The sequence below is a fragment of the Aphis gossypii genome, chromosome 1 (assembly GCF_020184175.1).
Source record: "Aphis gossypii isolate Hap1 chromosome 1, ASM2018417v2, whole genome shotgun sequence".
Classification (NCBI taxonomy): Eukaryota; Metazoa; Arthropoda; class Insecta; order Hemiptera; family Aphididae; genus Aphis; species Aphis gossypii.
In genome coordinates this window covers 49703901-49717438 of record NC_065530.1, presented here as the reverse complement: position 1 = coordinate 49717438, position 13538 = coordinate 49703901, and the positions used below count along the sequence as shown (strand labels likewise).

Sequence of the window (13538 nt, the reverse complement as noted above, 5' to 3'; positions counted from 1 at the left end):
CCAGTAAGCCATTACGTCTGATATACTAGCAATAATTATTAAAAGGATGTCAACTCACTGTTGATTTTCTCTCTCTAGTCTGTACGTGACATAGACAGAGCGAATTTACGCAGAATCACTTTTTTTTAAAAATATTTTTGAGCAATATTAGAGTAAAATTGCGTATGACAAAAACGATAGAAAATAATATTTTTAAGGGTATGACATATCGATTTGTTTAAAATAAATAATATCTCAAAGCAATGAAAGTATCATTGAAATTTATAACATTTTTGTAATAGATGATTTTACTTTAAGGTTGTTCAAAAATCAAAAAAAAAAGAAACGAATTTAGGTGTAAGCGTTTTATCTATATTACATATGGGTCTGAGAGAGAAAACAAATATTGCGCTGCATCCTCTTAACTATATAATTTTCACTCATTAAAATAAAATATTAAATTACAATATTTTATATTCGAGAAATTATATTTAAAATATATTTAAAGGTTCATAGTTGCTTAAGGATGTTTCGATTGCAGCACTCAAAAAAGTAAAACGCATTTATAAGATACACACGTGCATACAAACCAATTATAATAATACTAATCACATCATATAATATACTGTTATCACTACCGGAGTATAATAAGATAAATAAGATGAAACTTGTTTAACACATAAGATTTTTTTTACAAAAAAACGTAATCATTTCTTTTTTGCCCATTGTTTTTTAGAATTAAACGGGGTGCGGGGGACTATACTTCAGCGAGCTTTCAATGTAATAATAATTTAAGATTACAAAAAAACTTTTCCAACATTTCATCGTCGCGTCCTTTTCTCAGCAGACTTGCGGTGGTGGTTTCATTAGAAGAAAAAAAAAGTACCAAGACGGTTTTACGTGACCAAAATATTATTAACATAAGGGATAAAACTTCCGGTTTTTTTTTTCTGGTCTTGTGTTCAGAGCAATAACTTTTTTCAAACAACCCTTACAAACAAACTGAAATGCAATGAAGATTTAATTATTATAATAACATTCCGAGTAGTTTTGTTTTTAGTTTTACTCGATTGTTGCTAATAGTGAAATTACCTATTTGATAAAAATACTACAACTTCAAGTCATTATATATTGATATGTGTATGTTAGATGAGGTATATTTAATAATTGTAGATAATATTGTTCCAAAATCTAAACTCAAGTGTTTGTAATATTAATTATAATAGTCTGTGTTTTTTGTTACGATATGCGATTAGGATTAAACGGGTTTAATAATAACTATAAAAAATATTATTATGTGCATACTGACGCCATGGGTAGTGAAGGTTTTACATAAAATATTTTAAATACTTACGTGCTGTACATAATATAATTATACTGTACCTATTATATATGATATTACATATATTTAATATTTTAATTATAATGTATGCCCATTAACCACAAAGGCTTACGGTTATTAACGTTTTGTATATCGTTAGCGTTTAACGATAATGCACGTATAAAAACATTATGTTTATAATATCGACGGTAGTCTTGGGTACCAAAAAACAAAACTCAAATAATATTTCATACACACTATATTGATGTAGATAAGACACCAAATGCACGATCGCTTGTTTAAAACGTATAATGAAACACTTAAGACGCATGAATTTTTTTATTTTATTCGTTTTTTTTTTTTATTATTATTGTTAATAATAAATTAAATATTAATCTTACATAGCATGGTTTAATATCGACGTATATTATAGTATATTATTATAATATTATATATTAATCATATGATAATAATTTAATAACGAATATACCTTATATGTGTATTATATATAATGTTTTAGAGCAACTATATTATATTATAATAATATATAAATGTAATGAAATTTACAACACCATATCATATCATTTCGCAACACGATGAATATGTTTAATGTATAATATCTATTTAAATAGCTATCATTTTTCTAAAAAAAAAAAACAATACAAATATATATTATATTATAATTGTATAACCACGAAACCGATTTTTTATTCGGTACAAAATAGGGATATAATCAAATTGGTCCTAAAATATAATAGTAATATTATTATTCATATTATTATTTAAAAGGTATTACGTACGATTAATAAAATTAGGCCAAAATTTAAAATTTTATTTTATAAAATAATGGTGTTTTGATAATTTGTTGGTTTTTTTTTTTTTTGAGGGGGGATTGGAGAGAGGGAACAGAGATAGGTTTATTAATTATTATTATATATGAATAAACATATATTATACTTAATTTATATATATATATTCATATATATTGTATTATTATATATTATTCGAACGTAATATTCCTATTTCTAGACCCTAGTAATATTTTTAATAATAACATTAAAAATAATAATGATATATATTAAATGGTATAATCACTAATTACCATTATAATTTATATATATTTATATATATATAAATAAACGTTACGTATATTAATAATAATTAAAGGAATGGAAAAAAATATAGAAACTTAAACGGAAAACGAAAATAGAATAATAATAATATTATCTACAAAATAGTATTATAATAATAATGATAATAATAATATGTTTGGTCTGAGATGTCATAAATTATGAATGATATGACGACGGGCGCGCGTTACCCTCGTCATCTCGTCTCGTCTCGGTGACGGTGTCGGTGGTCGAAATTCATGAATCCCTGACGAATACGAACTCATTGTAATGATTCCAACGGCATTCCTCCGAGTCCACGCCCGGTTTGAGTTCAGCAGCGGATGTGCCACCAGCCGTGCCCGATCCACAACTGCCGGCCATGTAGAACCCTTGTTCCTGAAGCATGTCGAACGCCTGTTCGATAGACGTGTGTTTCAGAAAAAACCTGCGCAATAATTACCACTCCGTTAGTGTCAATTTTTACATTATGATTATTGGGATTTTTCTAGTTGAAAAAAAAAGGATATTTTCAAAATGTTTTAATCGGACTGTATTTATCAAAAATAATTTCCAATTTAACGCGACTATAGTATATTAAGCCATTAAAATTCAAACTCCGTATAAGTTATTAAATAAAATATTATGTTATCATATGACGGTATACGTGATACAACATGTATCTTTTTATATTTATTTCTGCACGTAAACTGTACTCTTTTTCCAATTACAGTTATAATTTAAATTCGACCAAGATAAATCAAAACGACTAGTTGCAGTTTAAAAACGTCTTTCAGCAAAATGAAATGTTATCCCCGCAATAAAAATATACATAACCTTTACCTATAACAATATAATATAGGCCTCACTTGTGATATGCGATCATAAACTAAAGATGCGGAAGAGGGCGCTTTCGAAAAGATAATATGGTGGCCAGTCGAATAAAGCTACTCACTGATTTAAGGGCTAGGAGTCTCGAGTTGGGTCTATAACGACACAAGTTTGGCAGTAATCATCGCAGATAATAAAGGAATCCTTTTGACCTAAATGATCCTTTGCATCATCTTTGTTCGCGAATGATAAGAAACCATGACGATTAATTTAATCTTCCGAGATGTGAAATATTGTATTTATAAGTACGTCCTAATAAAAATGTATTTCCTTAACAAATTCAAACTTTACCATAGTTAAAAAGATAATGTTGAAATAGCGTTATTTGGTTGATCATTCACTATTTGAATCAGTTTATTAAAAAAAAACATAATATAAACTGTGCAGTTTAAAGTAATATAAATATTAAATGTTTTTTTTTAAAAAAATTTACCGTACACTCTGTCGGGGTAAAAGTCACATATGTGATATAAACTTGCGTCCTCGCATATGAGTAAAATCTCATAGTTATACAGTTATTATAATCTACATATTAGAAAATTTTACTTGCATGATGCAAAGGAAGAAAAATTCGAATTCGATTGATTGAGGGAACCCATATATGCTGCCGTCATCATAATGATATATCGAGCTGAAACTGTTTAGCGCGCAACAATGACGACTACGGTGATAGCAACGGTGGCGATTCTGAAGACACAGAGTCTGATAAAGGCTTATAGTACAATTAGCGTACATAACCCTTTCCCGTTGTTTGGATAGACAATCGCTCGAACGAGAACAATGGTGGATATTTGCAAACAAAGGGAACACTTTACGGACATTTTTAGGCTCATTAAGGACGCGCATATCCGCAAAGGGAGCTTTTACACAGTCAAAATTAAACAAAATAACGGCGAAACAAAACATTCGGATGAAAACAAACTTTTTAAAATAACAATTGCCATTCGTTTTCTAGATGATTTCGTCGTACATTCACGAACAGAATAATATAATATAATAATAACTAATAAGTATAGAGAAAACAATTGTAAAACTAATTATGCATATTTTATCGACTTAGTTTATGTAGATTCTATTCAATTTACTTTACATTTTACGAATTCAATTTTTTTCCGTAACCATTAACCTTAATTTGATTTAATCGCCCACCAATAAGAATAAATCTATTATACCGATACCAATAAATATGTTTTTGTTTTTTTATTTATTTTCAACTATTTTCATATTTTATTTACGAAAACTTGATCATAATTTAATGCAACGCGTTTATATATTATATTTATATACCCTTCTACTATATAGATTAATTTATATTGGTGATATAAACCGTGAATTTAATCGATTTATGCGTATACAGAATATAATAATGAAATATTTATGCAATTTATACATTTATAGATATTATATTATGCACGTGGGAAATTAATTTAATTAAAATATACAGATTGCCTCATTCGTTATATTGTATTATACAATAAAAACATGTATAATTTATAATAATCGATATTTGTGGTTTAAAGATGCCTATATTATACATATTATTTGATTAAAAAATCTAAGTAGATATTCTTCCGTATATTATATATATTTTTTTTAAACGAAATATAAAAAATGAATCAGTACGGTGTTCTAGTTATATAGAATATATTTTCTGTAACCCATAGATAAATAATATATCATATATGTGTGTGTGGGTGTGTTAACTGTACTTCCGGTTATTACTACACATGTTTAACGTCACTGCTACCCTATTTCACGTGCTGAGAAAGGTTATTAATAGGTGAATTCATACATAAACATTTATGAAAATACGTGAGCGTAAATGCACATTGATAGTATATATTTTTAAAATTATTATTTATGAAAATCAAAATAAGTTAACAAATAAAACTGTAGGTACATATAATATAGACACTAAGGTACGTGTAATGTTTATAATAAGAAACATTTGTGGAATTAAAAATGCTTAAAGTAATAATGTATATAATTTATTTAAAATATCGAACAAGTAAAATATATTATATATTACAAATAGCTCCATGTAATTTTGTAATTATATTGCACTGTCATCGTATATCATCTAGCTGAAAAGAAAGGAATTTTATTTCGAATTTCGGGGACGTATGGTCACAAGGTTCAAGAACAGAGGGGTTTGGAGTACAGGAATTTAAAGCTTCATACCCACGTCATATAAATTACATTTATACGTCACAAAGTGTTTTCGCAACATGTATATTTCAGTACAGAATACTCGTACAACGTTCACATAGTAGCAATGACGTGTTAAGAAAAGATAATAAACAGTTCATTCTCTAGAGGCGGAAAAATATATAAATATTATATATTATTGTATTTTATTATATGATATTATATTTTAATATGCACTATATAACGTAATAGGAAATGTGTGTATTAATTTTTGGAGAACAAGACTAACAAAATAAACGTATATAATATATATACGATTAGATATTATCTAATTACATTTCTAAATATCGGGCACTCTCGATCGATACATATTTGTCCACTAATCAGAGTGTAATCTAATGCCAGCCATCAAATTTAATAGAAAATTTACAAACTTCACAGTTTTTATTATATGAAATCTGTACTAATAGTTTTATATTAAAGTCTATCTATTATATTAAAAAAATCAAGGTAATTACTATAGCATCCCTGTGTATAAAACACAACTAATCAAAAAACAGGCGAGTATAAAAAAATAACAATTTTTTTGTTTACAATAAAATTATAAAACGTAAAAAATGTAAGTTATATGACCATATGAGTTGTACATTTTCGAAATCCAGTAGCATTAGTCATCCGTGGTGAGTCTTCGGTCGGCAAATGGCTCGTGACCAGAACAGAATCTTAAACAGCGCGGAGCCGGACCGGAATACCTTTAAAGCTCTTAGCCAACTCGATATATATTAACGGTGACGGTTGGTGGGTAGGAATAAGTTGGGGTAGTAAGGATACAAATAAACCGTAACATTACACATTATATTATATTATAACAATATAATGTAGTAGGTATAATATGCGAAAATTCGCTTCTATTGGCCATTATTCTCCTTACCACTAGTGGTCAATTGGTGTATATATTTCTTAACGTTTTGTTAGGAATTTAACTTAAAACGATTTCAATGTAATTTACTCACAGATTATAACTGGACAAACATGCCAGTTAATGAAAATTAACAATAAAAAAAAAAAAAAAAATATGAAACTTAAATGGTTTTCATTCAAACGAAAAGTAACAAAATATTTATTTACATTATGTTAATTTAACAGAAAAAGTATCTAGTTTTACCTTTTTTACACTAAAAAAAAAAAAACAAAAGCAAATAAAAATAAAAATATAATGGAAGTAAATAATTGAGATTAAATAATACTCGAGATCGTCAAAAAATGATTTTAGATGATTAATATATTGTTAAAAAAAAAAAAAAAAAGGTCGTATTTAGTTGTTGTAGAAATAGTTTTTTTTATGGATTTTATCAAGTAAATTATACAACTATCACACTTTCTATAAGAAATTATTAGAAACATACGTTATTTTAAAGTATATCTGTATTCTGCATCAATTTACACATATAGAATAGGAGCTTGGAGGACTTAGCTATCCAAAACTATGTCAAGTCTATTACTAAGTAAATATAATTTCTTTACATTTATAAAATTAGTTGCAATAATAATATTATTGATAGCCTATCAATGATAAGTGAGATATAAATACAAACGTTGAGAATTATTGATTTTTTTTTAAAAAATGTGGTAAAATAATAATATGACCTGACCATGTAATATTTTATTATAAATGTGTATATCTGCCAGCTATAATATTACATTCGTGCTTAATAGATATACTCGTAAAATAAATATTGTGCGAAAATCATATACCTAGCTTATGTAAATAATAATTTGTATTTTCATATCGATAACTATATAGTTGGAGGAACGCCCTACGTAAATTAGGTTATTTGAGTCTATGTCCACGAATATTATTCAACAAAAAAATCATCAAGAATATTGGCTTTGTAGTTAGTACGGTATTTACATGAGTATTTGAATTGGCATTCTCGACAATCATAATATTAGCAGTACCAACGAACGAATGAGGTATTTAATATTTTCATGACAGACTCAAACGGCCAATTTCATGTTGAAATTCAAAATATTTTTATTCGGTCACTTTTCCAAAAATAGGTTATACAAGATACTATATTATAAGATTATATTCAATTTAATATAATATGAATGTATTAATGGTAACTAATTACTAATATAAAAATACACCATTGCATTAAGTACGCATTTGACTTGTTATTTTATTATACTATAATATTAGCCTTTACTCTCGAGAAAAATAATTATATTATGTACATATTTGGTGAAAACTAAACTATATATCAAATATAATTTTGTATAACTTTCTAAATTCTAAAAGGTATTTTATCAAACACCTAAAATAATGAAATTTCAGTGTTTTCATAGATCACACACACATAGGCGTATACATATTATATATTTATATGCTGTTTCGTGTAAGATGTTTTCTAAAGAATAAGAGGTTGAGAATAATGACCGTGGCCTATTGTGTTAAATTTAACAAAAGTTTGTTTGACGTATTAACACTATAATATACGTTTTCTTTTAAAATTGATAATACATTTACTTTATGGACATACTTATTCAGAAATCATAAGAAATTCAGCACTACAATATTTTTATTCAATCAAAAACCAATAATTGATATATTACTTCATAGCCATGTAAGACGATTAATTGAAAAAATTGGAATATTAAAGCAAACCTTCAAAAATCATCAACTAATAATTAATCTTACTGAGAAATTAAATTCATGGATTATCTTTTAAAATTTTAAACAAATCAATTTTCAATCTCATAGTTTTTAAAAATATGTGAATTAATAATAATAATAATAACACTAGTATGACCTATCAAATATTTATCATAAAGAGGTATTAATGTACCTTTTTTTTTTGTCTATGACTTTTTTCATATTTTAATCAATAAATAAAATTATAAATGAAGAAATCACTAATTTAACAATTTTATTTACTTGTTTTATAATGCCCTTATCATTATAATTTTTTGTTCTTGGTTTATTAATATTATAAATAATACTATTTCGTAATATTGTGAATGAGAATTTTTTTCCCTTTAACATAATAAAAAATACGTGATCATCTATTATTGTTATCATTTTATCATCATTATTATTATTTACAATCGATTTTTATTAGTTCATAATAATAAATTCTACCATCCATTTCAATATGCTTAACTGCAATAACATAAATGCAACGAGCCACCATTTAAAGTCGAACGACTTTAATTATTGTTGAATTATGTAGTCACTTGACAGATTTAATATTATAAACATAGTATATAACGTTATTTGCCGTTTACAAAATTAAATTTCAAGTAATTTCATTAGTGGTTGATGGATGATAGTAGATAGTTATATTCAGCTTTGCTCGTTTGTTTGTTTGTTTGTTTTTTTTTTTTTTATAATGATATCGTAAGTAGATGATTTTCGTTTCGTTCATAGAAAAATATAATAATATAACGTTTATTGCGTATAGTACCTATAGTAATTGTCGTTTACAAAAATCGATTTTTACTGAACTTTTAACGCCGTCTTTATTATTATAGAAATACGCTACCTACATCATATAAGCTCGAAAAAAGCACATTTTAACGGAGCGTAAACAAATAACACATTAACAAAATAATAACGACAAAAAAAATACACCCAGGAAGTCTTATGAAAGGATCTTTTTGTTATATTTAATGTTTGTCCATGAGTCCTTAAACAAAAAAACAAAAACAAAATAGAGCTTTTTCGACCATTTTTATTTCTGCTTATATATATATGTATATATAATTATTACTATACGAATCGCTGAATAAGACATGTCAAACACATGTTGCTTTGGAACCTATTAAAATATTCATTTCACAGGCGTTCTCACACAAAAGCCGCTCTTATAAGCTATATGCGGTCAATTTATTATAATAATAATATAATGTAATACCTACAGGTATTATGTCCGACGTCGTACTTTTTATATAAATATGATACCTAGGTGTATTCGAAATGACGAAATCATAACGCATGGTTACTAGCAGTTACCTTTAAAGTATTAATATAAACACACACTCACACACACGTCGGACCTGTAGACCAAACGGATACCCACTCAAACCTAAATGCGGTTACTGCAGGTAAGATTGGGGTGCGGTGGCGACCCCTTATATTTACATCCACGATGCTAATACGATACTGGCTCAAGATTGGTAACAGTCTACATCGGATTATGTAGAAAACGTGGTAATGAGGTCGGTTACCCGAACATCACAGTTAAAGTTTACACATAAATATGGGACATTATTGCTTATGTATATATTTACAACAAGGCATTTTTGAAATACAGTTAAAATAAAAACCTAAGGATACTGAAGTACCTTACTTTTTTCAGTTAGTCCACAAATAAAATGTATTCTATTGGTGCTAATTTAAAAACTAGGTGTGTTAACCATCCACCGAACACCCCTCCTCCAAATTGGGGGCAAAACGTTAAGTACAACGTACTCGATCAATAATAATAATGACGATGATAAATAATAATAACGACAATATCTTGATAATGTGTCGACGATTTGGACGATAAATAAAAATAAATATATAGTAAACACCCACCTGGCCGTGTACCGATCCGTATCGCCGTGGTCTGGATCTCTGCTCTCGTTGAGCGAGTCGCCGAACACGTCGCGACACAGTTGCACGCGGCCGCATATCAGTATCCGGGGTATCTTGCGGAAGTTGACGTCGGACAGCCCGTCCCGGCCGAATGCGAACGTGCCGCGATAGCCGACGGTGATGTAGCCTGGCCTCTGTTCTCGGAGCCGCTCGGTGAGACCGTCCAGCCGGTAGTAAGCCGCTTCGAGCCGGAGCCGTTCCTTTTCCCGGAAGCTCTCGGGAAGCGACAGCTTGCCGTCCCGCAGGAAGTCCAACACGTACCGGAACAGCACGCCGTCCCGGTCGATGAAGTACCGGCCCTTGCTGTCCTTGGGCAACGGGTCTAGCCGGCCGCTGAACCGGTCGGCCAACAGCGACGGTTGCGCTTGCACCAGCGTGGACGCGGCCGTCGTGTAGAACACGCCGCCGACGTTCAGGTCGACCACCTGGTCCATCGCCGCGCGAGATCTGTTCAGCTCTCGGTACGCGACTTCCTGGTCGCTAGCCACACGAGTCTCTGATAAATTGTACAGACACGCGAGCTCGCCGACACGCAACTACGCGTTGTAAATATATTATTGTTACAATATATAAGACGATGTGATATTATTATAATCGCGTGCGCAGTGACTAATTTCGCGCGATGCTGTATGATTGTCGTATTTATATAATATAAATATAAACACACAATACGGCACGGAAATAATAGGTAATAATAATGTAATATACGCACGTTGACGATGACGACAAATCGACTGGAACCACCACCGCCGAAGCCGCCGAAGCCGCCGCTACCACCGGTGGTATACGCTGACTGACCGGAACGCGAAGCGCACGCCGCTGCTGTCTCGCTCTCGCGCCGCGGTGGTATAAGTCTAACCGCCTCGCTCTCCTCGCCGACTCTCGGCCGGTGGCGCGCGCGGGTGACCGCGCTCGTCGCGCGTAATCAATATACACCGCCGCCCCGTCCCATGATGCCGTCCCGTCGCCGCCCCGCGATCACGACGCTTGCGCCGCAGTCGCGCGCGTCGCATCCGTTGTGCCACGGTCGACCGACGTAATCGCGCAACCTAACCCGTCTTCACCCCCGTCCACGTCGGTCCGACCGCCCGCCGACACACGCGTCCGACGCAGCCGTCGCGTGCGACATATTTCGATTTAATTAAAAAAAATTACCTACCGCGAGATCCGAGACCGCCTGTTACGTATGGCATGATGATATTAATAACGCGGTTAGGATCGGTATACGAAATGGACCGTATACGTTTATACAGCTGATATTCAGAGAGAATACGAGGAAAACAACAGATATCATAACGATATTGTATATTATATAGTCATCGTCATTATTATTATTATTACGGCTGTCAGCCGTCGTAGTCGTGTCCCCAGACGATAGCGGGGTCGATGTGTGAGATCCCGAGGAGTTTCAGAACATATTATCATCATTACGTTATATTCTGAACTCGGAACACTATAGTAGTATATGTTAAGCCTTCCGAGTGTGGTCAGATATTAATTTGGTGTGTGCTCGGGGCTGACGATCTAATGTAACTCGAGTGGCTTTTTATCGTCGTCAAAACCATCATAACACCTAAAAAACAAATACTGCGACCCCCTTTTCAACTCTCCTCTCACTTCCGGACAACCCGTAGTTTGGCTCTGTTGCTTTCAACTCCGACAATACCTAGTGAAATATAATGACCAATAATATTATAATAACGAAAACATTGTTATCGAGATTTCTTTCCCTTATTTATTACCCGAATTTTATTTTTTAAATATACTTAAACAATGTTGCCCAAGTTCTTTAATATTGTCTCAGTAGTTATGCTCTTAATAAGAATAGTGTAATTAGAATACCTATTTATTATTTTTGTATCTATGCAAGGTACGCCTTATCTTTAACCTATTTTAATGTTATAAGTATATTATATATTTAATCACTTTATAACAGAAATTAACTAAGATTGAATAATTACCTATTATGCATAATTATTGGTCCAGAAGCTTACTTATAAATTAAATTATTATATGTTGGTAGATATATCTTTTACAACTTTGAAACTTTCATTTTGGGTTAATTGATCCAAGTCGAAGTGTCTATATTAACTAATTTTGATACTTATTATACTATAGATATTTTAAATGATTTTAAATAAAGCTAATATAAATAACCAGACTATGATGCTGAAATGATGAACTCGGTGTTTGTAATAAATTCGTCGAGTACTCCATAGATTGCAAGAAAATGTTTAATAAAATCAATATAATATGTCCTAGTGGACTGTAACGTAGGTATATAATTATAGTATTATACTATTATATATTATAGTAACGAGTATTATTTAATAGTTGTATGTGATAATCAAACTGTTGAAGACCAACATGCATTGCATCACAATATATCGCAAGTCTATCGATGATAATGTGTTGTATCTACATATGGCTATATAAAGTATAATATCTAATATCTAAAATGCAGTGGTCCAATAATAATTATTAATCAATTATTTTAATCGTTTAAATTAAATCGTTGTCAAGACACAACAATGAAACAAGTATATAATATTACACATTATATTATTACAATATAATTGTAACAAAATATATTATAAAGACCAATTTCTGATCTTGACGACAAGATTTTGTTCTACTGGGCGTGAACTTAGTATGTCGAGTGACGAAAAACTATGAAACCATTGAATTTTTCATATTAAACGACCTTTTCACCATCATCATAGACATACGTTACACCACACATTATGCATATATATTATATATACAGTATATACTTAGTTTTATATTTTTATAATTATTAATTACCTTTGTCTATATACAATATAAATGATATACTTCTTTATTTCTTATACAGCTGCAATACTACATGAATAAAATACGAATATGGATATACATTTCCGGCGGTGTCTTTTCTTGTTATACTACATTTCCTCAAATCCGCACGTGGAATGTATACGGTAAAATTTAATATTGCATGTCATGACTTGCGAGTAGTCATTCGAAATGTAATTATTGCGGTATTCTATCCGCTTTGGCTCTCAAAGACGTTTTTTTCGCCGCGGCAGTAGAATTTCCTCTTCACGGTCATTTTGAAGAAGAATTGTACATATTATACAGTGTGTGATTCTTTTGTTGTATGAACTTGCAGGAAAAACGTTTCAGAAAGTTATTATTTTAAAAACGTTTAAATAATCATAAAATAGTTTTTAACATTTAAGAACATAATGTTTTACATTTCGGTTAGGTGTTTATTATCGGAATTCGAAGAAAAAAAAACCAAAAAGATATTGAGGTATTACCAAAAGATTCATAACGGAAGTATGCCCTATAGTATCCAACTCCCCTTTCCACAACTTGGTTTTCGGGAACCTTAAAAAACAATATTATAAATATATATTTAATATACAATATTATAATGTGATGATTTGACTTAGAAAAAATGTATTTG

At 30.4% G+C, this 13538-nt stretch overlaps 1 protein-coding gene across 1 annotated transcript; it reads right to left on the bottom strand.

Moving 5' to 3' along the window:
- Positions 1-1541: 1541 nt before the first annotated feature.
- Positions 1542-10976, bottom strand: LOC114132504 (BTB/POZ domain-containing protein KCTD8). The gene is made up of 3 exons (XM_027997975.2): positions 10803-10976; positions 10031-10626; positions 1542-2857 (listed from the first exon to the last, which is right to left on the bottom strand). The coding sequence occupies exons 2-3, from the start codon at positions 10522-10524 to the stop codon at positions 2668-2670; spliced, it is 684 nt and encodes a 227-aa protein (XP_027853776.1). The 5' UTR covers positions 10525-10626; positions 10803-10976; the 3' UTR covers positions 1542-2667.
- Between the last annotated feature and the right edge of the window lie 2562 nt (positions 10977-13538).

What these genes read in the sequence shown, in the direction of transcription:
- LOC114132504 (XM_027997975.2), bottom strand. Translation starts at nt 10,524, where the DNA reads ATGGACCAGGTGGTCGACCTGAACGTCGGCGGCGTGTTCTACACGACG. An exon ending in ACGGATCGGTACACGGCCAG is followed by an intron (nt 2,858 to 10,030) that starts GTGGGTGTTTAC and finishes ATTATTGCGCAG; the next exon opens with GTTTTTTCTGAAACACACGT.